Raw genomic sequence first — 20,917 nt, forward strand, 5'->3', positions numbered from 1 at the left:
TTTGACCATTATGTAATGTAATAACTGTAATTGCACCTTGCTGTGATGAAAAGAGCATGTGCTTCATAGACCAACACAAACAAACACAAAGCTCATGAGAGTAATGCATTGTAAGAAACAAAATTTCTTCACATATCCAGACATTCAGGCCAGTAGCAGGAGAAGAGGAGTGTTGTTAATGCAAAATCAAAGTAAGAAAGAGAGAAGAAAAAGCATTGAAGATAGTATTGCTGTAATGCTATATTAGATAATTACATATAGGGGAATTGGACGCCGTAGATAGGGAAGAAGAGAAGCTTTGGAAGAAGCAACGGACAAGATACAGGAGAAGAGAGACGGGGAAAGAGCAGGGGGATGAAGGAGAGCAGAGGGGGACGAAGTGAAGGGAGGGGATGGAAGAAAGAGGATTTATTGAGGCTGCAGGGAAGTGCAGCGTGATAGCTCTCTGATGGATTAGAGGAATGCATGAGAAATGGAGTGAAGAAGGGAGAGAGCGCGAGGGGAGAAAAGTGAAGTTTGTGCGTCTCCTTGGGGCACCTCTAAACACTGGTATCATTAATGTAGTCGAGAGGAGAGCTCTCGCCGAGCACAGTCTTTTATTTAAAGGCCACCTGTGGGTATTAGAGAGGGAGAAATCTGGCAAGAGAGAGAGAGAGAGAGAGAGAGACAGGGACAGGGACGGGGTGACAGTCAGATAACATTAATGAGAAATTGACTTGGACAAAAGAGGAGATACTGGAAAAGTAGAATCAGGAAATTGCTGTAGCTGGCGGGCAGAAAGCTGAGATGAAGGAGAAGTTAAGAGAAAGAGGACTGGTATTTACCAAGGACAGTCTGCAAACCAGGTTAGTAATACTGAGTGTGTGTGTGTGTGTGTGTGTGTGTGTGTGTATGTGTGTGTGTGTGTGTGTGTGTGTGTCAATCTATCTGTCGGCCTTCAGGGTCTTGTGCACCCAAGCTTTTCTATATTTCTTTAGACAAACCAGCAGTACAACAGTTTTCTTTGAGACGCTCATAAAAGGAGTTTGTCACTCAGCAGAAAAAGAAAAAAAACACCCTCTCTATACGTTCATGCCAAATAAATATTTCATACTTCAAATCCAGCAGACTTTGGATGATACTCTCGGAATATTGTTTAGCTCCAAGAAGTCCCGTCTTGTGTTATCCAGCCCAGCCAAGCTCCTTTGTCTGTCTCTATCCGTTCAGCCCAATGAAGGGAAACTGGATACAAAGACTCCAATTAGTCAGGCAATTAGACTCTTGTTTTGTGTCCTCTACTCATCCTCTGAGTCACACGCTAATAGCTATTCTTTCCTCTTCCATCTCTCATTTGCCCTTCACTTGCTCTCTTGTGTTTTTTTCCCCCTCTCTCTTCTGGCACGGCATTGTGGATGAAATAACGCCTCAGCGATATTCACTGTAATCTATTTTTTCATTTTATGATACAGAAAGCATTTCTAATTCCCTATCCTGTTCATTTGCTATGCATCGATCCTCCTTGATCTTTCTCTCCACCTGTCTCTCTGTCTCTTCATCTCTTTCAACCGGAGCACTTCTCTGCATCCGTCACAGGGAGACTGGTGTGACCAGTACACACACACACACACACACACACACACACAGACTCATGCAACGCGTCTTTCCGTTATCTTCAGTCCTTCAGTTTAATAGATTACTTTTGGATAGAGTGAAGATCTTGAAAAAAAGTATTTTTTGTCACATTCACTTTTTTTAATGAAATAATTTCCCTTCTATCTTTCTCATTTGTCTCTGACAATATATTTATTTGGACTATCACAATTGATATCCATCTTTAATTTTCCCAAAGAATATCGGTCTTCTGCACACCAAGACATAAAGCTTATAAAAGGGAAACACGTATATACAGTATATCAGCAGACAATGAATCAACAAATGTCTCACTTCCACAGAGGAACTCAATTGCATCAACCAAAAATACAATTGCTACTGAATTAGCACACATGAATACCCTGACATAACAAAGAGAAAATATAAAGGAAGTAGCTAAATAAAAGCTAGATATGTTAGTGAGTAGGATTTAGAATTTCTGCTGTCTTCTTCTGTTTATCCATCTCTGTTTCTCACTGTGATGTGATCCTTTTGTTTGTCTCCATCTTCCTCCACTTCTTTTAAAGGCCTGCTATCTGCTGTGTGTGTGCGTGTGTGTGTGTGTGTGTGTGTGTGTGTGTGTTCTCTTATCTGGCATCTTATAACAGGTAAACAGATTTGTATTGGCTCAGATTCCAATCTGTCACTGCTGAAGTTTTTTCCAAGATTGGCAAGGGGCTAGAAAAAAAGAGATCTTCAAATGTTGACAGACACTTTTATGTCGAGGATGCATTTTTCTGTGTATATCTGTACAATTGTTGTTTATTTTAAGTGTGCATCCATCTGTGATTGTATATCAGACTGACTCTGAAACACTGTGGCGGCAGACTGCATCCTCTCAGCTCCGACATTAGATTATCCTCCAGATGGAGTCAGATTATGGGCTGAAATATCTAATGACTGGTCAGGAAATGTACCAATTTCCCTAAAAATCTCCAGTCGTCTGTTCAGGGACAGGAACTCAATGAACTAAGACCGCCAAAAAATATCACTTTGATGTTAAAAGGCACGTCAAACTAAAATGAGATTCAATTTTCCAATAAATGTCTGTTTTTGCTAACCAGTTGGGTTTTTTCTGTAGTATAGAGATACATTACTGTATATTTCACTATAGACACAATCCTGCCCTCAGTACTCTGGTTAAGATGATTCCTATTGTTAATTTTCCCCACATATTCATTATAATCAGTAACCTTTTTATCTGATGTAATTCAATTTAATGATTGCGATTTGTTTGAGGTGAATGCAAAGTAACATTTTTTATATTCCTCAGATTGAAGTCTGATTTGGCGTAATGTTAGAATCACATGGGAAAGGGCAAGCAGGGTGCCAGTAGTCGAAAGTGGCACTTAGGTTCGCTGAGTGCCGTTTTCAGCAGCTGCACAGAGAGATGTTCCCTATTCATGAGAGAGTGACCTTAGCACACTGTCACTGCTCTCCTGCACCTGCAGTGATTTATTGGTTACAGAACGCTGGGTAGTCGGATGATGCGACGGCAGTTGTCCCCCTTCAGCCTTTGTCCTTTCCTTTCAACTTGGTCAACCACATCAAGAACACAAAACACACACACACACACAAACACACTTCCAAATAAGTCTATTCTGTAACTGTAATTTGCTCATGTTTATGGTGACCAGGCTGAAGCAACGACTCCGTCATTTATATATTGCAAGACAACGGACAAAACTAAACATTTCCAGAACAACACAAGGGAGATAAAAATACAGGACAGGTATTAAAATGTGTTGGAGAACAAAGTAACAAACTTTTAATTCTTAAGAATATTCAGACATTGGAATTGGAATGTGGCAAAAATATCCTAATAAATGAAACATAAATAAAACGGTCTCTCGGGCTGTTAACAAAGTAATGGCAGCAAAAACACATGTTTACATGTTGGTGACACACAAAACAAACACGTATGTAAACACAACGGCCAATATCGAGGTCAGCAAAAATGGTCAAGGTCATGTCCATATGTCGTACGATGAGTCCATAATGTAATTATCGTGAGAGGCCTGCTGATATCGAACCCCGGCTGGCTCTGGCTTCTCAAATGTAGGGATGTGTCTGCTTGTCTCTTCGGGTTTTTCACTGTTGGCTGGACAAAATAATCACCTTTTTAAAATGTCAACTTGGGCTCTGGGAATTTGTTTCCTGGCATCTTCTGTTTTCGTAGGGCTATTTTCAATTCAACACAGACTTCATCAAAGAAGATGAGCTTGTGTTTGTTTGAGGAGACAGGCAGGAGAGATAAAGGGGACCATCACAAAGCACAGGAAACGAAAACAAAGACAGAAATGAACAATAAAAAAAGAGCAAAGCTTTCACATATCTTATTGGATCAGAGCACATGGAAATGGAGGAGTCAAATGACTCCGAAGTTCAGAGATCAAATGTTTCACAAATTACCCGGCTGCAGCAAACAGAATCAACGTGATCTTGTTTATGAATGGAATTAGATTTACAAAGAAGCAGTGCCATTTTATCCTTAAAAGAAAAGCTTTTCTATGCACACGCTTTGACAAACAGTGAAAGTATACACCGAAGATGTGTACTTTACATGTATATATGCAAAAACATGATTTTATGCACTGCCCAACAGTGTGTGTGTGTGTGTGTGTGTGTGTGTGTGTGTGTGTGTGTGTGTGTGTGTGTGTGTGTGTGTGTGTTTAACTTTGTATGTGTGTCATTTGAGAGCTAATGATGTGTGGAGCATTGCTCGGGTGTCTCTCATTCCGCAGCAGATGCTGGCCTATTATCCGAGATGTGTTTTTGATAGGAAAAACAGCATTGTCGCTTGGTGTGTGCATTTCATCAGTGCAGGGAATAACATGCGCAGTAAAAACTTCAAATCAGATTTTTACTCAGTCTAACCAGGGGTTTCAGAGAAACACTGGAGCCTGGCTAAGTGTAAAATGTTGATTTATGTGGAGCATCGATTTTGTTCTTTACCGTCTCAGAAGGAGAGTTTTATTCAGGACCCCAGGCTGATATATCCTGACTCACTGCTGTCCCTTTTTGCCTATGGCACAGATTTATTTTGGAGGCTGATTAACCTGTCTATTCTCCGGTCAAGCTGACATATGTTTTTATGACTATTCTGTGCTCTAAAAGTCAAACTGTTTACCTTATTTCACTGCAGTGTCATTAAACCCTGGTATACCTTTTATTTTTGGTGACCCAACATTTCTCACAGTTGTGTTTCTGGTAGGCCTCACTCTCCACACAATGCAGTCAGTATGTTTTCATAAGCGTGGGTCGCTGAGAGAGAACCTAAGGTGGAAGGAGCTGCAGTGGATTATTATAGAAGACAGATTGCTTTTTTTTTTCATCAGCATCAAATATCTAACAATAGCTCTCTCTCTCTCTCTCTCTCTCCCCTCAGCCTAATCTCATCCAGACGATATTACTTTGAGATCCTCCACAAGCAGGATGACAAGGGCTCGGATCACGTGGAGGTTGGGGTAAGTGGACCCATCCGATCATGCGAGCTCACTTCCTCTACTCTGCCTCTCTGTCTGCCTCTCTTTTCCCTCCTTCATGTCATTCTAGCTGACATGGGATAGTTAGCATTCATTAAAGTAGGGTTGTATGAGGTACTGTCACACAGACATAAAACGATTTTGTGCTGTGGACGGGGATGTCAGGAACCAGGATGTTAGCCATCTAAAAGAAAGGCCCACCAAAAAATGATCTATATTAGTTTAAGTGTACACTTTCTTTAGAATCAGATCAGCTTTACCTTGCCGTCAGGCCGCCCTGTCCAATGGAAAACTGAAGCTGTTATGTCCATCTATGCTCTATAGACTCCAGACTCTATTGGGTAAAACACGGGAGAGCGTAGAGAACGCCTTCAGTTCCCTGTTGGACACATAGACTGTCTTATGGGAAGTTAAAGCAGTGAAAATATTCTAAATATAGCGTACATTAAAACTGATATGGATTTTTTTTTGGTAGGTCTTTCTTTTAGGTGGCTAAAATATGTTTTGCGGAAATTCCCATCCACAGCAGTACATCGCTTTGCTTCCGTGCTTCTAAACTGGAGGCGTGCCGACCGCCACCTACTGTAGGTAATACGCTGACTATGGATAAGTACCTCATACAACCCGACTTCAAAAAAATCCACACCCTCCCTTTAACATATGGAAATGCTTGTACCTGTCTTGAGAAAGCTTTCACCTTTGGCTGACAATCTGTATGTGGTTTTCACGCCCTGCGTATAACAGTGTCAAGGCGCTGGCTGAGCTGGTGACAGATGTTTCCATGTTCTCACCTGATCAAATCTGAATGCAGAATGACCTTTCCCTACGAAAGGGTTTACTATTTCTCTTCTATCTTCTTTCTATTCCTCCATCTTTCATCCCTCTTCTCCTCCATCCTACTCTCCCACGACACTTCCCATTGTTTTTTTCTTCTCTGTCTTTATCTTTGTTCTGTACTTCCTCTTCTTCTCTAACTTTGCGTTTTCTCTCCCTGTTCGCTTTGACTCTCCTCTGCACCATTTCTCTCTCAGTAGTGGTGTTCTGCACCTCAGGCAAAGCTCAGAGATGAGTGGGGCTTAATTTCGAGATGAAGTTTCAAACGAGAGCCCACACGCCTCGTGTGAGCCTGTTCTTTGAGTGGGAGGCCAGATGGAAAAAAAGAGATCACTGGTTTGTGTGTGTGGAATGAGTCTCTTAACAAGCTCCGGGTTATCGCCATCATGGTGACCACCATCATCATCAGCAGAGCAGCTGCAGTACTGCTGGAATTTCTCTTCTTTCATAAAACTTCAGTGTCATTTTTACACCCTGAAGGTTAATGATGTTTTGCTTCTGTCTCTCTGTCTTCCTATTAGTTCTTGTTAGTTTCTTCCTGGGTCTTTATATACTTAACTGTCCTGTCATATTTTAGTTTGTTTTTTTCCCCACCTGTTTCATAACTTCACTTCATTGTCTTTCACCTTGGCCACACTTTCCCGCCCTCCTGTGCTCTTCTCTGTGTGTTTCTTGTGTCTCAAACTTTGAGTCTCTTCTGTGTTATTCAGCTCAGAGTGGCTGCTTCTGGAGCTTCTGAAGTTTTAAGAGAGGAGTTGACAGGGTGATGTGAGGAGCACCACGCTGAACTCTGATAGCTCTGCGATGCCAAGAGGATCACACGTGAACCCGATGAGATGTAGGCGGAGGACTGTGTGTGAGTGTGAGTGTTTCTGTGAGAGAGAGGGAGGCATGCATCTACTTTACAACGATACCATACTGACACTTGGGCCTCCAGTCTAGCTTGATAATGGTGAATAGGCACAGTCAGCTGGTAACTACCTATGACAGTGTTTTCACACAGGCTGTATGAAATGACCATGTCAGTGGCAGGTCTCCCAAGTACTATACTGTTGCTGCGGGATGTTGTGGGTTGTTGATGTGGGTGTGTTATGAATATTCTGCTAAAAATGTGCAAGTGTGACTAATAAATTACAGCCCGTGACGGCCACATCCCAGTGGCAAACAAATTAAACTTTATTTAGAGAGCGTCTGTATGGGACAAACAGACTGAGTTGGCGAGATGCAATTCAATAAAAGCAGAAAAATACATCTGGTACCAGTGTGGAGGGTGAAGGCCTGGGGCTAGATGGTGTGAACCTCTGCAGGTTGTAGGCCGTGTTCAGACCAAAAAACGCACTTTTCTCATTCATTTCAATGAGACAACTACGTTGGCACAGTGGGTGTCTCAGTGCTGAGGTCTCAGAAAAAGAAACATGCACGATCATCTTTCAATATTGTTGAATCTGGCTCAACGTTTGCCACAACGCAAGTTGTTTTGGTTTCTACCAACTCCTGAGGAAAATATCTGGCTCTTTAGTCACAAACTTTGTCTGCCTGCCGTTTGGTGCTCGCCAAGTAGTGTGTATAGTTATGCGTGTATCATAGCTTTCTCACAAAAAACGGCATGGGATTGATAAGAATGGAGAAAGGGAGCCAAAACAATAAAGTTGCAGCCTGTCGCAACCGAGACAATGAACTGAAAGACGATAAAGCGACCCGTAGAATAGGGGGAACTGCAGAGTTGCCAATAATGTCGATCATAAAAGGGGAAACCAATAAAATGTGCGCACTCTTTTGCACTAGCAGTTCAGATTGAAACTAAAGGTGTTGGTCTCTTAATCAGAGCCATTTGGCTTGATCTAAGCACAAAGACCGAATGAACACAGCTGCCAAAAACAAGTAGAGGAGACAGAATAAGGAAAGAGGACAGAAGGATATGTACAGGGTGTGAACTGGAGGCCTTTGTATGAAATACTTCTGTATTATATTCATATAATTATATTCATGTGATTATGTCTACCAGTCTACTTATGTTCTCTCTCTCTCTCTCTCTCTCTCTCTCTCTCTCTCTCTCTCTCTCTCTCTCTCTCTCTCTCTCTCTCTCTCTCTCTCTCTCTCTCTCTCTCTCTCTCTCTCTCTCTCGGCCATCAAAGTGGGTTTGTACTACTAGAAACAATTTAATGAAGCGTATAAGAGTCATGCAGGATAGTGTGCGGGAATGTGTGCATGTGTGTACACTGTGTTGTCTTAGTAAGGCCCCTGTGTGTGATTTAGAAGCAGAATACATTTCACACCTTGACAAAAATAGCAGATTTACCGTGACCGACCCACAACAGCATCAGCCCAGGGCTCACATAAATCCGCAGAAACCCAGGCACTCATTTTGTTAAAGAGCAGATAGCGTGGATTCACAGCTCTTTCCTCTGTGTTCTGTGCCAAGCTGTGATTGCATGGCCAAAGGTGGGCTGTTCCTCTGGGAAAGCATTTGTTCAGCAGTGCTTGTTATAAAGAAACAAGAGGGTGTAAATATCAGATTGTACACAAGCGCAGTCTGAAAGTTACCTTTTGGCAAGGAACTAAAGAAAGGGAAGCCTTGTTCTCTCTGTGTTGGACCCTTTCTTTTCCACCGTGTGAAGGAATTAGGGAGAATTGCTGCAGGAAGGCGGAACATAAACAGCTTTAGAGAGACAGGAAGGGACAGGTTAGGAGAACACTGTGCCTTTCTCAAGGGGATGGAAACAACTGCATTTGTATGTACGCCAATGGATGAGGAGCTGAGTTGTAAGGATGAGAAGGCAACTTGCTAAACCTACACTCTGACTGAACCTTTCCACTACTACGCTCCAGCATAGTGTTGTTCTTCAATTAGCTTCTAATAAACTCTCTTTAGGGTGATGACTGTTTTTTAAAATGGATTACATGAGATGACAGAAGACTGAGTGAGTTTCTTAAATGTCATCTGGATCTTTGTCAGTGACACACAGGACCTTTCCACTGGCCTAATGGAAAACGTCTCTTCGTCATGTGACAGAGTGAAGGAAAGTGTCGGCCATTAAACAGTGTGATTGAGAGGAGGAGGGAGTGGGAGAAAGAAGAGAAGAAAGTCCCGCCTTAATTAGTAATGGCAACTTTATGGAGAGGCATGGGTGTTGGATTTAAATGCAGGACTTTAATAGCCCTGTTTTATCACTCCTGCCAGACCAAGTCTCAAACTGCCAACCAATTATTACACACACCAATGTATGCACACACACACACCCCTGCGGACACATGGGGGCATTCACTCAGGCACAACCATACACACACAGGCCTCCCAACATCTGCCTCATGCTTTCCCTCCTCAATATAAATCAGTAGTGGCCCGTGCGACCTGGAGCCAGCTGTTAAACTATATTGTGTGTGCAGTTTTACTTCAGAAATAATTCAGCTTTTGCTTAGTTTCTTTACCACTTCAACACCTTTTAGGGTTGACTTTAGTTCAGCCACTCTCCGACATACGGTGTCGTATTTTGTGACTCGGTTGACTTTTGCGATTCTTACTGCGTTCCCCTTTATTGTTTCAAATGCCTTTTTCTCCCACTTTTAACTTTTTCTTATGGTCCTTTTCATCTCATTTACCTAGCTCTTGATCATTACCATGCACATATTTGCTTCGCTCCTCCCATACATTACTTTTATTAAAATTTTGACGCGCATTTTAAGATCCCAGATTAAGATGAAGCCGCCATATGGTCTTTTGTGAGATGATATTTTAATTTGCCCTTGTCTTTTGTCACCTTCATTCCAAAGGTCATGTATATGAGTGGATATGGGAAAAACAGGAACAGGAGCATTAATCTTTACCTCACCGACAATTGCTCTTCAATGGCATGGTGTTACGACTCGGACACAGGGAAGGAAGACTCAAACGCACAACTCCGGACACAAATGTAAAGTGTAAAAAAACAATACTTTACTTCAATAAAACAGAATATTAACTCAAAGCGCTCACTAGGAGGATAAACAAACTTCTCTGGATAAACACACTTCTTGGAAAATTGGTACTTGCACATGATATGACAAGACGAACTAGCACAAGGCAAGGGGAGACAGGACAATTTATACAAGAGGTGAGTGGGAACAGGTGGAAACAATCAGGGGCGTGGCTGACGATGGCGGGAAACCACACGAAGACAGGAAATAAAGGGATCTGGGTTGAGAAACAAGAGGTAGGTAGAAAATAAAACAGGAAGTGACAAGACAAGACACACTCAAAATCCAATCATAACTTTGAGCCCACTTACCTATAAAGCCTCATAAATATCCTCTTTTCAGCAATATTTTGAAAAAACGCTCCTAAGCCATTTCAAAATGTCCACACTTTCGTTTCCGGTAAAAAGATATCCACCGTGAACATCGTCACATCGATAAAAGCCCATGAACAGGTGTTGCAATCTGTGAAATCAGCTGATCGATTTTCATTTGAGCCAATAGGAGCTTACATGGGTTTTTTACATTCTTCATGAGCCAATGAGTGTCAACTTGATAAGGAAGTCCCAGTACTCTTCTTTTGTTACAGGCTGAGCCACCAGCAGCTCAGCGTCCCGGTGGCGCGCGCATCGTATAGACAATGAACGCCTCGTCCGTTACATGCGTCACTTCCCATGGTTTGTTTTTACAAAACAAAAACAAAAATTGAAATGATATTATATTATATATATATATATATATATATATATATATATATATATATATATATATATATATATCATATTGAGAAGAAAATACAAAAAAAACATAAAATTGTGTTTATACTTCACTTACTCTGTGTGATTTCTACTAACAGGGAATATGGGTATATAATAGTTATTTATAAATAAATAAAAATAATATTTATTAATAAATATTATAATATGCACAAATGCACAGTGTACGCCTGGTGTTACTCTTAGACAAACCTGTCTAATAAACTAAGTTTTTATCCCTGTTTATCTGAAATTGGTGAACTTGATAACACTTGGTTCTATGTTTCTATTGTTTACTTCAGCTCTGGACTACCAGCTATACCCATCTTCAGGCATCTTTTTCAACAAAGAAATTCTGGCAGAGTGTATTTTCTTGAAATTCAGTACATTCAGACCACTATTACTCAGTGCCAGAAGCACTTGGAGTGATTCTTCACTGTTTTGCAAGAACAATAAGAGAGTTATCTTTTGAATGAGCCCAAAATCATGCAGCTGGTGCAAATGGTTGAAGAGCAGCTTTCAATTTACTTTGGGTATGTCGTTTTTAGGTATTTTCGGGTAAATTCGCCCACCTCTTAAGAGGCTAGAGGGCAACGTCAGTGCCGGTCATTAGACTGATGACTGTAGGGTGAGCATCCAGGCTCTCGCTCTTTATGAGGATAGTGAAAAGTGTAAGACAAGGACATAAATTCTCAATGGGAATCGCTTTTCATAATCGAGAAGATCTTTACCATATACCTAAATATTATATGTTATTCCCATAAAAAAGACAGAGCGAACGCTACAGGGATTTAATGCCGTTAGTAGAGCTGATGTCCGTATTTCCAGTCCTGTCTTTCATGCCAACGCTTTCTCTTATCATCAGGCAGATTTGATCAGACAAATCCCAAAGAGAACCGTCCCACACGTACGACATACGGTTTTAACATAGTAGTGTCCCGTCACGCGCACTCATCTGTTCTTGTCTTGTTAACTGTTGTGTGCGTACATTACCTTTTATAGGTGCCTCTCTGTGAACCCTGCAGAGACACACTGCAAATTATATTTGAGAAAGTACAATATTTGGAAATTACGATTTTTTGTTGTTTTAAATTTAGCCTTGAGCGAGTGTAGCTGTTTCTCAGTATGTTGTGTTTCTGGTGAGAACATCTCTTCTCTCCCTTTGTGGTAGCTTCAGAGTACAGTTTTCATGTTCCTTGCACTTTTTGATTCATATTTCATTCAATAAGTTTTCAAGCAACTTGAGTTTGAATGGTAGACCATGCTGGCACACTGATGTTAGCATATTCAGGTCATGTTGAATGTGTCAGATTAAATTCTGCCGATGAATTTTATCATTGGATGCTTTTTAATCTGCCATCGGCTGTCAACAACATGTTCAGTCAGGTCTGTGCTGTCAAGCTCACTTAGTCCAAAACCATCTATTTTATCTCCATTCGTATTGAGGTCAGGATTGTTATTCCTGCGTTATCTCGTGTCCAGGAAGTATTTTGTTGACAAAAGTACCTGCAGGTCCTTGTCTTAAGTTTTAGTCACGTGGCTGCAGAGTAAACACATGGGATTTTAAAAGATGTGCTAAGACATCCATCATGTCATGTAAGTTTGACTTGATTTGAATCTAGTGAGAGTGTTAGTGTGACTAACCGGTTCCCCCTCAGAGCACACAGGGCAGAGCTGTAAACGCAGACTTGGACGTGCCAGTAATTGCTATGGATATTGGGCTCATTTATCTTTCTGAAATGTCTGGTCTGAGAGACTTTGGCTAATGTATAATTCAACTTAGAAAATAAAACCCCCCGTCACTGTGTCCACCTCCTCATCTCTCTTTGAATATTGATATTTTGTCTCCAGGCAAGACATGATATTACATGAAAAAACAAGCCAGTGTTTTCACGTCAGTGTGACGGATAATGTAGAGTGTCATCTATCTTCCAGCTTTTAAGTATTAAGCTCTTTTTAGTTGTCAATTGAAATAAGAGCATAATCAGTCAGCAGCTTTATGTCCTTGTTTCAAAGCTGTCGTTTTTGGTTAGCTTTTTCTTTGGTTTGGTGCTTTTTAGCCTCTTCTTTACCGTCTGCATCCTTATCAACTTTCATTGTTTAAAGGTAAAACAGTATCAGCAGAGCATCAACACCCACAGTCTTCAGTGTTTTCTGTGTTCTCTGTTGTGGAGGTATCTGTTCAGAGCCTGTCAGGAGTCTCTCCTTGATGCTCTGCTGCCAGGCGCCTGTCAGTGGGCGGCACCGCAGCTCCGCACTACAAGCTTTCCATTACTGCCAGTGTTGAAATTCACACTTTGCGTCTCTTCCTACCAGAGCCGTCATAGCTTAGCTTGCATCCCATCAGTAAATGGAACTTTTTCTTGTCATTGCTTGTAATCTCACATATATTGTCGCTATAACTTGATAAACAAATGTATCATTATTTAATCGCTGAGTTGAATTACCAGCTATATCTGATAAAAGCATGTCTGGTAAAAATATTACTGCTTTTCCACATTGTTGGTCCAGTAAAAATCGACATGCCCCGAAAGCAATTAATTTTCTAACAGTTCAGTGTAGTTTGCGTTGTGGAGGAGCTCACAAACATAAGTTTCCAGGAAACAAAGGTAAAACCATAATGTGTGATTTTTGTAGATTTAATTATTTGTTTAATAATTAATTAGTGAGCTTTAGAGCTGCTGCCAGTCGACCTCTTTGGTAGAAAGTGAATACGATTTCCAAAAATGTCAAAATATTTATTTAATTATTCAGAATTAATGTTAGTCATCAAAAAAGCAGATATAAAATCTCTGAGTCAGATTACACCAAACATAGTTACAGACAGCTACTGCTTGTGTTTCTCGGTGTAAAAAAACTGCCACTTTCCCCTAAACCTCACCGAGACAAAGCAAACAGTCGAAGGTTATTCATTTATTCATTTTATTCATTTCATCAGGTTGTTTGCTGTCACTTTACCTTTTTTGCACTACAACCTTCAGGACATAATTAGTGGCTTCTTAGCAACATGTCATTCTCAATGAAGTCACCGTTTCTGCGGCGGAACTGTTGTCTGGCAACAGAAACACAAAGGTCGACGAGAGCGCTTGTGCGTTGTTCTGCTTTTCATTCAAACTCAAAATGAGTGATCGGTGGGTGAAGGAGAGTTTATAAGACTTAATAACTGTTATAAATAACCTCCACTCTCTTTGTGTCCTGTGATTATCTTGCGTCTTGGCTGAAAGACAGCTGTCTCCGGTTTTAGCGGATTTAAAGTGAACTTTGTAACTGCTACATCCACAGAGATCAATCACATTGTGCTTTTGAGAAGGATTTCAACAATACATATTGTCAAAAATGAGTCATATGTTTCAAACTCTGCAGGACTCTCAACTCGAAGCCCCAAAGCCTTCTGGGGATTTGGGAGATTTTTTGTTAGACAGGAGTCCATTGTTTTGTCTCTCGTTCTCCATCCACTCTCCTTGACTAAACCTTATCTTATTATATTTACCTCGACTATCTCTGATATAGCCTTCGTCCACTTCTCAAAAGTTTGTCAAATATATTGTATTATTTTTTTTTAAAGAAGGTTTTCACTTCCTAAAACACCTGTGCACTGGATTGATACACATTTGGTGCGCTAGTGAATATTGACAGCTGCATGTACGTGGAATCAACTCAGAATAAACTACAGTGGCCTTCTTCATGGTATGCAGGAACATGTCATCCAGTGCAAACATGTGGCTCATTAATGTTTCTTTAATAGTCTTTGGTTGGACAACAATGGAGCAATACTTGTTAGTAGAATACATTCATTGTCCGTTTTGGTCTTTTCACTGGATTTCTGAGAAAACATTTTGAATTATCTTTCATGTCGTATCCTTCAATCTTGCAAAGTCCCCGACATTTGAAAAGTGGCTCCTACTCCTAGTTGCAATGACCTAAATAACGATTATACAATTTCCAGGTTGTCCTGCCCTCAAACAATCAATGAAACTGCAGAGAGTGTTGTTCGAAATCTCCTTCTACCCACTGCGTATGAATAAAGGTTAAATAAATGAATAACAGCAGTGTAGTCCCAGTCTCTTAATGCCTTTTCCCTCAGGCAGGTGTCATCAAGCTTGTTAACATCTGTCTCCGCTCTGCCACTGACTTTTCTGTTTACCACTCCACCAATTTGGGCCGAAAGCCACGCGTGCGCAGTTGAGACACATAAAAAGACAGAGAAAACCGATAGAAATCACACACTGAACCTCTCTGTCCTCGACTGAACAAATGGACATGGACAACAGCTGGACAGCCTTTGTCCAGGTGAAGCTGTCTGATTCAATTCACCTTCGTGCCATTTATTCCCCCCGAAGATTCAGGACAGGACTGAGAGACCACTAAATGCAAGTGTTTGCTTTCTTTTCCTTTCATTGGATCTGAAATCTGAATTGATTTTTACGTAAACTGGGCAAGGTCAGATAGTTTCATTATGTCGTTACCTCTTATGTGTCACACTAACAAAACAACTTCATACCCACAGTGCCTCAGGCTTTGGAACAGCCGATTGAATTGAAGGTAATAAACACAACAGTTGTCACCAGTCAGCTCTTTCAGAAGCAATAAACTCCTAATCATCTAGGAATAAAAAATAACCTACACTTGATGGGACCAAAGGCACACTACCCTGTGTGTGTGTGCGTGTGTGTGTGTGTGTGTGTGTGTGTGTGTGTGTGTGTGTGTGTGTGTGTGTGTGTGTGTGTGTGTGTGTGTGTGTGTGTGTGTGTGTGTGTGTGTGTGTGTGCGTGCGTGCGTGCGTGCGTGCGTGCGTGCGTGCGTGCGTGTGTGTCTATGACTACTGTATGTAACTCATGCGAGCATTGAAAACACACACTCCAGGTTTGAGCAGAACCCATTTTCGGCTAGCTGAATGAAAACAATATCAAAACCTCATATGTCACTGGGTGGTCCGTGGATGATAAAATGTGATGGAAAAAACTGCCGGCTCCCCGTTGCCATTTTGCTCTGAGATCGGTACTTTTTATTATTTCCCCTTGGATATTGATTTTCTTTCCTCTCTGTTGAATTCGTGAGGCCAGCGAGCATGCTTCTGGTGCTCCCTGTCAACACTATTTCACACGGTACGCACCCGTACACACAGGGTACACACCCACATTCACACACACACAAATACTGTGCGTACATATACGGTGCACATACAAACACATATATTGATGCACACCTGGTCAATATCATATAGAATTTATGGGGCACGACAATGAACTTGAAATCTTTTTTGCACAGAACTTTCCAATAGGCCACACAGGTGCACATGCAGCATTCCAAGCACAAAGCACACGTCCAAGAGTCAACTGTCCTTATTTATTTTATGTAAATGAGCAAAAAAACATGCTCAGTTTTGAGTTGCAATTCTTTGCCGAAAATTAAGCTATTTAAAAAAACAAGTTGACCTTGAGATTCGATTTTTATTTTTTTGGCAAACCACTTCCACGTTCAAGAATGAACTTTTGAACTGTGTTGTTTTTAAACTTCAAGTAAACTTTGTGATGGCTGAACACTGAACACTGACTGTGATTTGGTTGCGAGTGAAACTAAAGCCTCATAAGTTGCAACTTGTTTGTGGTCTTCACTTTTTTGTCCTTCCTTGATTTGGACCTTGACAGCCGTCTGCCTCGACCTTGACGGCAATCACCTTGAAATAATGAAACAATGCTGAAGCCTTTGGTGGCCTGCAGAGCTGCTCCCTGCTGCTGCACAGCATGATGCCGCACTGTGTCCTTGTTTGTTGTTCTTTTATATGTGCACTTGTTTTGGGCATGTGTGCCTCTGTGTTCATGGTTCAGTATCATTGTGAAGGAGTCACAAACAATATAGATATGATGCCAAACAAATGCTGGATTGGGTGTTTGCGTGTCAGCAATTGGTGCTACATGAACATATAAAACGGCAAACGTGTGTGTATTTGTTTTTCGCATTTTTGCACATGGAGGCATTTGCATGCATCCTAAGGAGGGTGTTTATATTTGTATTCTCAACCCGAGGGTTGGACAATGACCTGTCTCCTGTGATTATATCCTTGGTAACTAGAAGTGACGTGGTAATTGTGAAATCTATTTAAAATAATTGTAGCTTCTCTCTCTATCTGTCTCTCTTTCTCTTTATTTCTCTCCCCATGCTTCTTTCTGCTTTCAGGTCATTACTAAATCTTCCTCTTCACACTTGTCACAGCTCTGCTCACAGCCTATTTTCTCAGGGTGTTTGTTTTTGCTCCTTTCTTCCTTCCTTACCCCCTTACAGTCCTCATGTTTCTTGTTCTCCGTTCATGTGCCACACTCTTTTTTTTTTGTCTTTCTGTTTCCTCTACTCTCTTTGGCTAAGTGTGTTTATACAAAAACACAGCACCAGATCGATCCTGTGATGTCGCTGAGATCAATAACGCAGAGAGTGTCACAGTTTGGTCTGCAAACAGTGATGGACGATTTCTGCTCACCTTATAATTTCCCACATGTTGACATTTAGTTTTCTCCTCTCACGCAATCCCTTCTATCTCTCTCTCTCTCTCTCCTTTCACACACAGTGGCGACCGTTCCTCCCTGGTCTGAAGTATGAAGTGATAGACTCTGCCTACATCTCCCTGTACACAGGTAAGAGCTATGCTGCCCTGCTGATACATTGTATTTCTGTCATCTTGTCTTAGAGATTGAAATAAACTTCATGATGAATTTTAAAATTGACTGAGTGATTAAGATACACATTGGACTATATAACATTCTGTCTATTGTTATTTCTCTTTTCTATTTTTAGTCTTTTTCTTTAGCTCAGAGCTCGCCAAAATAGAAAGAGGAACTGATGCTATAAAAAACAACTTCATTAGTGTAGTCTGGTATTGATCCGTAGTTTAATGTCACAGAATCAGCCCTTTGTGCTTCTCTTTTCCCTCAAACAAACAAACATTTATTGTCATTTATTTCATATGTAGTTTCTTCTCATCGGGAAGCTGCAGATTGTCCATTTGAAAGCATGGCATGTCTACTCCAAAGAGAAGAAACAGAATCTAATACATTCTCTATTTTCCTCTATCGGAGTCATTTGTCGCAGAGATTAGAGCACTACAAGTAGATGTCTAACCTCTATAGCTCCAAGAATAGCAGTGTGTCAAAGGCATTAAGTATCGTTAACGATGGGAAATGCTAGCTGCACAAAGAACGATGTGTGTAGTTGTCATTTTGGGCAAAGCATGTGGACCTTCTTGTTTGTGAGCGGCTACGACGGGGAGAAAAGGAGGACCTTGTACTGTACATGAGGTCACCTGCTGGATTCAAACATTACCATCTCCTCATCTGTCTCCCTCCACCCATTCATCACTACGCCTCCCTTTATGTCATGCTGTCTATCTTACCGGCTTTCTCCATTCTCTCACTGTGGAACATGTTTGATATTCATTCCCGTGTGATGGTGAGAAACATTTGTAGGCCCTACATTCAGTTTAATTAGGTCTTTGATTGGCTTTCAATTAACATCATTGTTAAGCAGTTGTAGCACTTAGACTCTAGGAGCGTATCATTTTTCAGTTAATCCCAAACTATGAGCCTCCTTTTCATCGCTACAACAACTCGTCAATCACAGAGTTGTAACGAGCTGCTAAGAGATAGATGGCTCAGGAGCCAGTGTCAGATTAGTTCGAATACTGTACATATTTTGACACGAGAGAGCCAAATAAATGATCATAAAATCACTTTTGTGGCTCATAAACCATGAATAGTGTACCAAACTGGTGCTGTAGAGTGCATTTGTTCTACTATCTATGTAAGCGCTTTGATTTAGCTTTTAAGTGATTATTGAATATTTCCAGAATGCAGTATCTCCTCTGGATGGTTTTCTCAACATCCATCTTCGCGGTCAAACAATCCTGCAGGCCAAACACAGGTCAACTGTGTGTTATTGAATTTTACAAATGAAATGTATGTCCGGATAATTGATTATTTTACGCTACATTTCTATTTGCGGCGCAGTTCAATACAGCTAAAAAAAATAGATTTCTCATGGTTTCAAGCCAATTACATAGTGGTGTGATAAAAACTTTCCACTTCATATTCAATGAAAATGCACATAAAAGGACAACCCAGATGGTATCTGTTAATGAATTTAAACCATCATACATGCATACGCATTTACTGCAGAGACCAGGAAATTCAGATAAGTACAAAACTATAAATGGGTGCTATATTTGCATAGTAGTACAGTGGTTTAAAATTCTGTGCCATACAGATAGTATGCTCTATTTTTCTTGTATCTACTACATCTGTGCAACGTGATAGAAATTAATCGAGAGAGTTGTGTTGTTTTCTTGATTTGTTGGCTTCTTTCGAGCATTTCAGGAACGTAGATAATTCATTAGTCTTGGCAAGGCTTTTGTGTAGTGTAATCCAAGTGTGTGATCAACAGATGTTTTATTGATAGAAGAAAGGAAGTCTAAAAAGAGGCTTTCTCTGTAGCGTTGTGCGCACACTGAATGCTGCACACTCCACCCTCTGGAGGATAAAAATGATGCTGACCACCCTGTTAATTATGAAACATTTCTCCCATCAGGCCTTGCTCCTGACATGCCATTAATCACAGATGCTCTCTCCTCCTTCCCTGCTATCGATTGGTATAATTATGACTCTGCTCTGCTCTGTATTTCTTTTTTCCCCAACTTTTTTTCTGATCCTCTCGCTTTTGTTTCGCCTCTCCTCCTCTTTCCTCCTATTCCCTTGTTTCCTTCCTCTCTGTCTCTCTTTTGGTAATATTTCTCCCCATTCCCACCTGTTCATGGTCGCTAAAGATTTAGGGTGATTGCGACACAAATAATGTGCGTAATATTTTAACGTAGAAATGTGTCCGTCATTAGGCTGTTCAAAACAGTGAGTGAAATAATGATCTTCCTCTTTCCCTCTTCTACATCATCTCTGCCTCGCTCTTTGCCTCTCCGCCTCTGTATTTTTCAGACGAGTCCAATCTGAAGATGAACAGCGTGGACCACGTCCCCCAGACCTTGGCCAGTCACATCCGTCTCCCAGAGGAGGCTCACCCCCAGGGTCTGGAGGGAGGCAGCATCGTGCAGCACGGAGCGGACATGCTGAAGCCGGACCCCAGGGACACCTTCTACAGCAGTAATTCTGCCACTCATCGTTTCAGGCTCTCACCTCTTTCTGTCCTCATCCTGATTTTATGGCCTGTCAATTTCTCTGACGGATTGACTGTCTGGCTCGCAGTCTCTCTGGCTGTCAGTTTAGCTGTGTTATTCAGACTGTCATTCCGTCTGGCTGGCTGTGTTCCATTTCTTTGTGTGTTTGCCTCCTCGTTTTGTCTTTGCACTCGTCATCTTCCAAATTTCTGACTCTTATGTTTGTTTAAACCAGAATTCCATATACACATTTGTTTGAACCTCCTCTCAAATATTTACCTCCCCTTCTCTCTTGCTCTTCTCTCCCCAGCTCCTATGATCGACCCCTCCCGACTGGAAAACGTTCTTCCAGCCTGTCTCTACTCTCCAACATATGTAGTCAAAGATTTCCCCATCGCCAGATACCAGGGCCTGCAATTTGTAAGTCAGCTTCCCTCTGGATCAGAAAAAAGACCCGCTGCTCAGGATGTGTGTTTTTTGTGTGTCACTAAGAGAGAGAGAGTGAGTAGACCTGTGGGCTCATCAGAACAGTATTTTAACCTGCTAAAAAGTATCCCCTTACAGAGTCAGCGTAATATTCAGATGAACTGGATAGAGAAGGTTTGGTCATCACCTCTGCAGCTCTCCTTTTGTATCAAAACACATTGAGTGTGCAGTGTTGAGCGCTGCTCCCCCCTTTAGGACAACACGAGTCACTGCAGCAGCTGCAGAGATAAGTGGAAATGAGAGCCACGGAAATGCATCAAATCCAATTTAGATGTGACAGGAATCACTGTAACAAAAGCACAGCATTATGTAGAGTAGGAGGCTGATTTAGTCTAATCCTTATAGAGTACTGCCAAATGAGAATGACCTCTTTTATCATTGTTTTCTGGGGCAATTGCATTTTTATTGACTTTTCACTTTTTCTACAGGTCTATCTGTCCTTCGTGTACCCCAATGACTTCACACGTCTCACCCACATGGAGAGAGAGAACAAGTGTTTCTACAGAGAGTCCCCTATCTACTTGGAGAAGTAAGGACAGTATTGCTTTCATCCCTCAGAGAGCTGACGGAAAATGTGTCCCTGTCTTGTAAATATGTGCGAGTACACCGCGATGCAGAATAACTGC

At 41.2% G+C, this 20,917-nt stretch overlaps 1 protein-coding gene across 1 annotated transcript in view; it reads left to right on the forward strand.

Annotated features, from left to right (window-relative positions):
* Positions 1–20,917, forward strand: part of b4galnt4a (beta-1,4-N-acetyl-galactosaminyl transferase 4a) — a 136,993-nt gene that overhangs the window by 107,927 nt on the left and 8,149 nt on the right. The window contains 5 exon segments of the mRNA XM_029434120.1: positions 5,018–5,096; positions 17,217–17,283; positions 19,627–19,791; positions 20,116–20,225; positions 20,720–20,820. Of these exon segments, the coding sequence (XP_029289980.1) occupies positions 5,018–5,096; positions 17,217–17,283; positions 19,627–19,791; positions 20,116–20,225; positions 20,720–20,820 (522 nt within the window).

Source organism: Cottoperca gobio, chromosome 6, assembly GCF_900634415.1.
Source record: "Cottoperca gobio chromosome 6, fCotGob3.1, whole genome shotgun sequence".
NCBI lineage: Eukaryota > Metazoa > Chordata > Actinopteri > Perciformes > Bovichtidae > Cottoperca > Cottoperca gobio.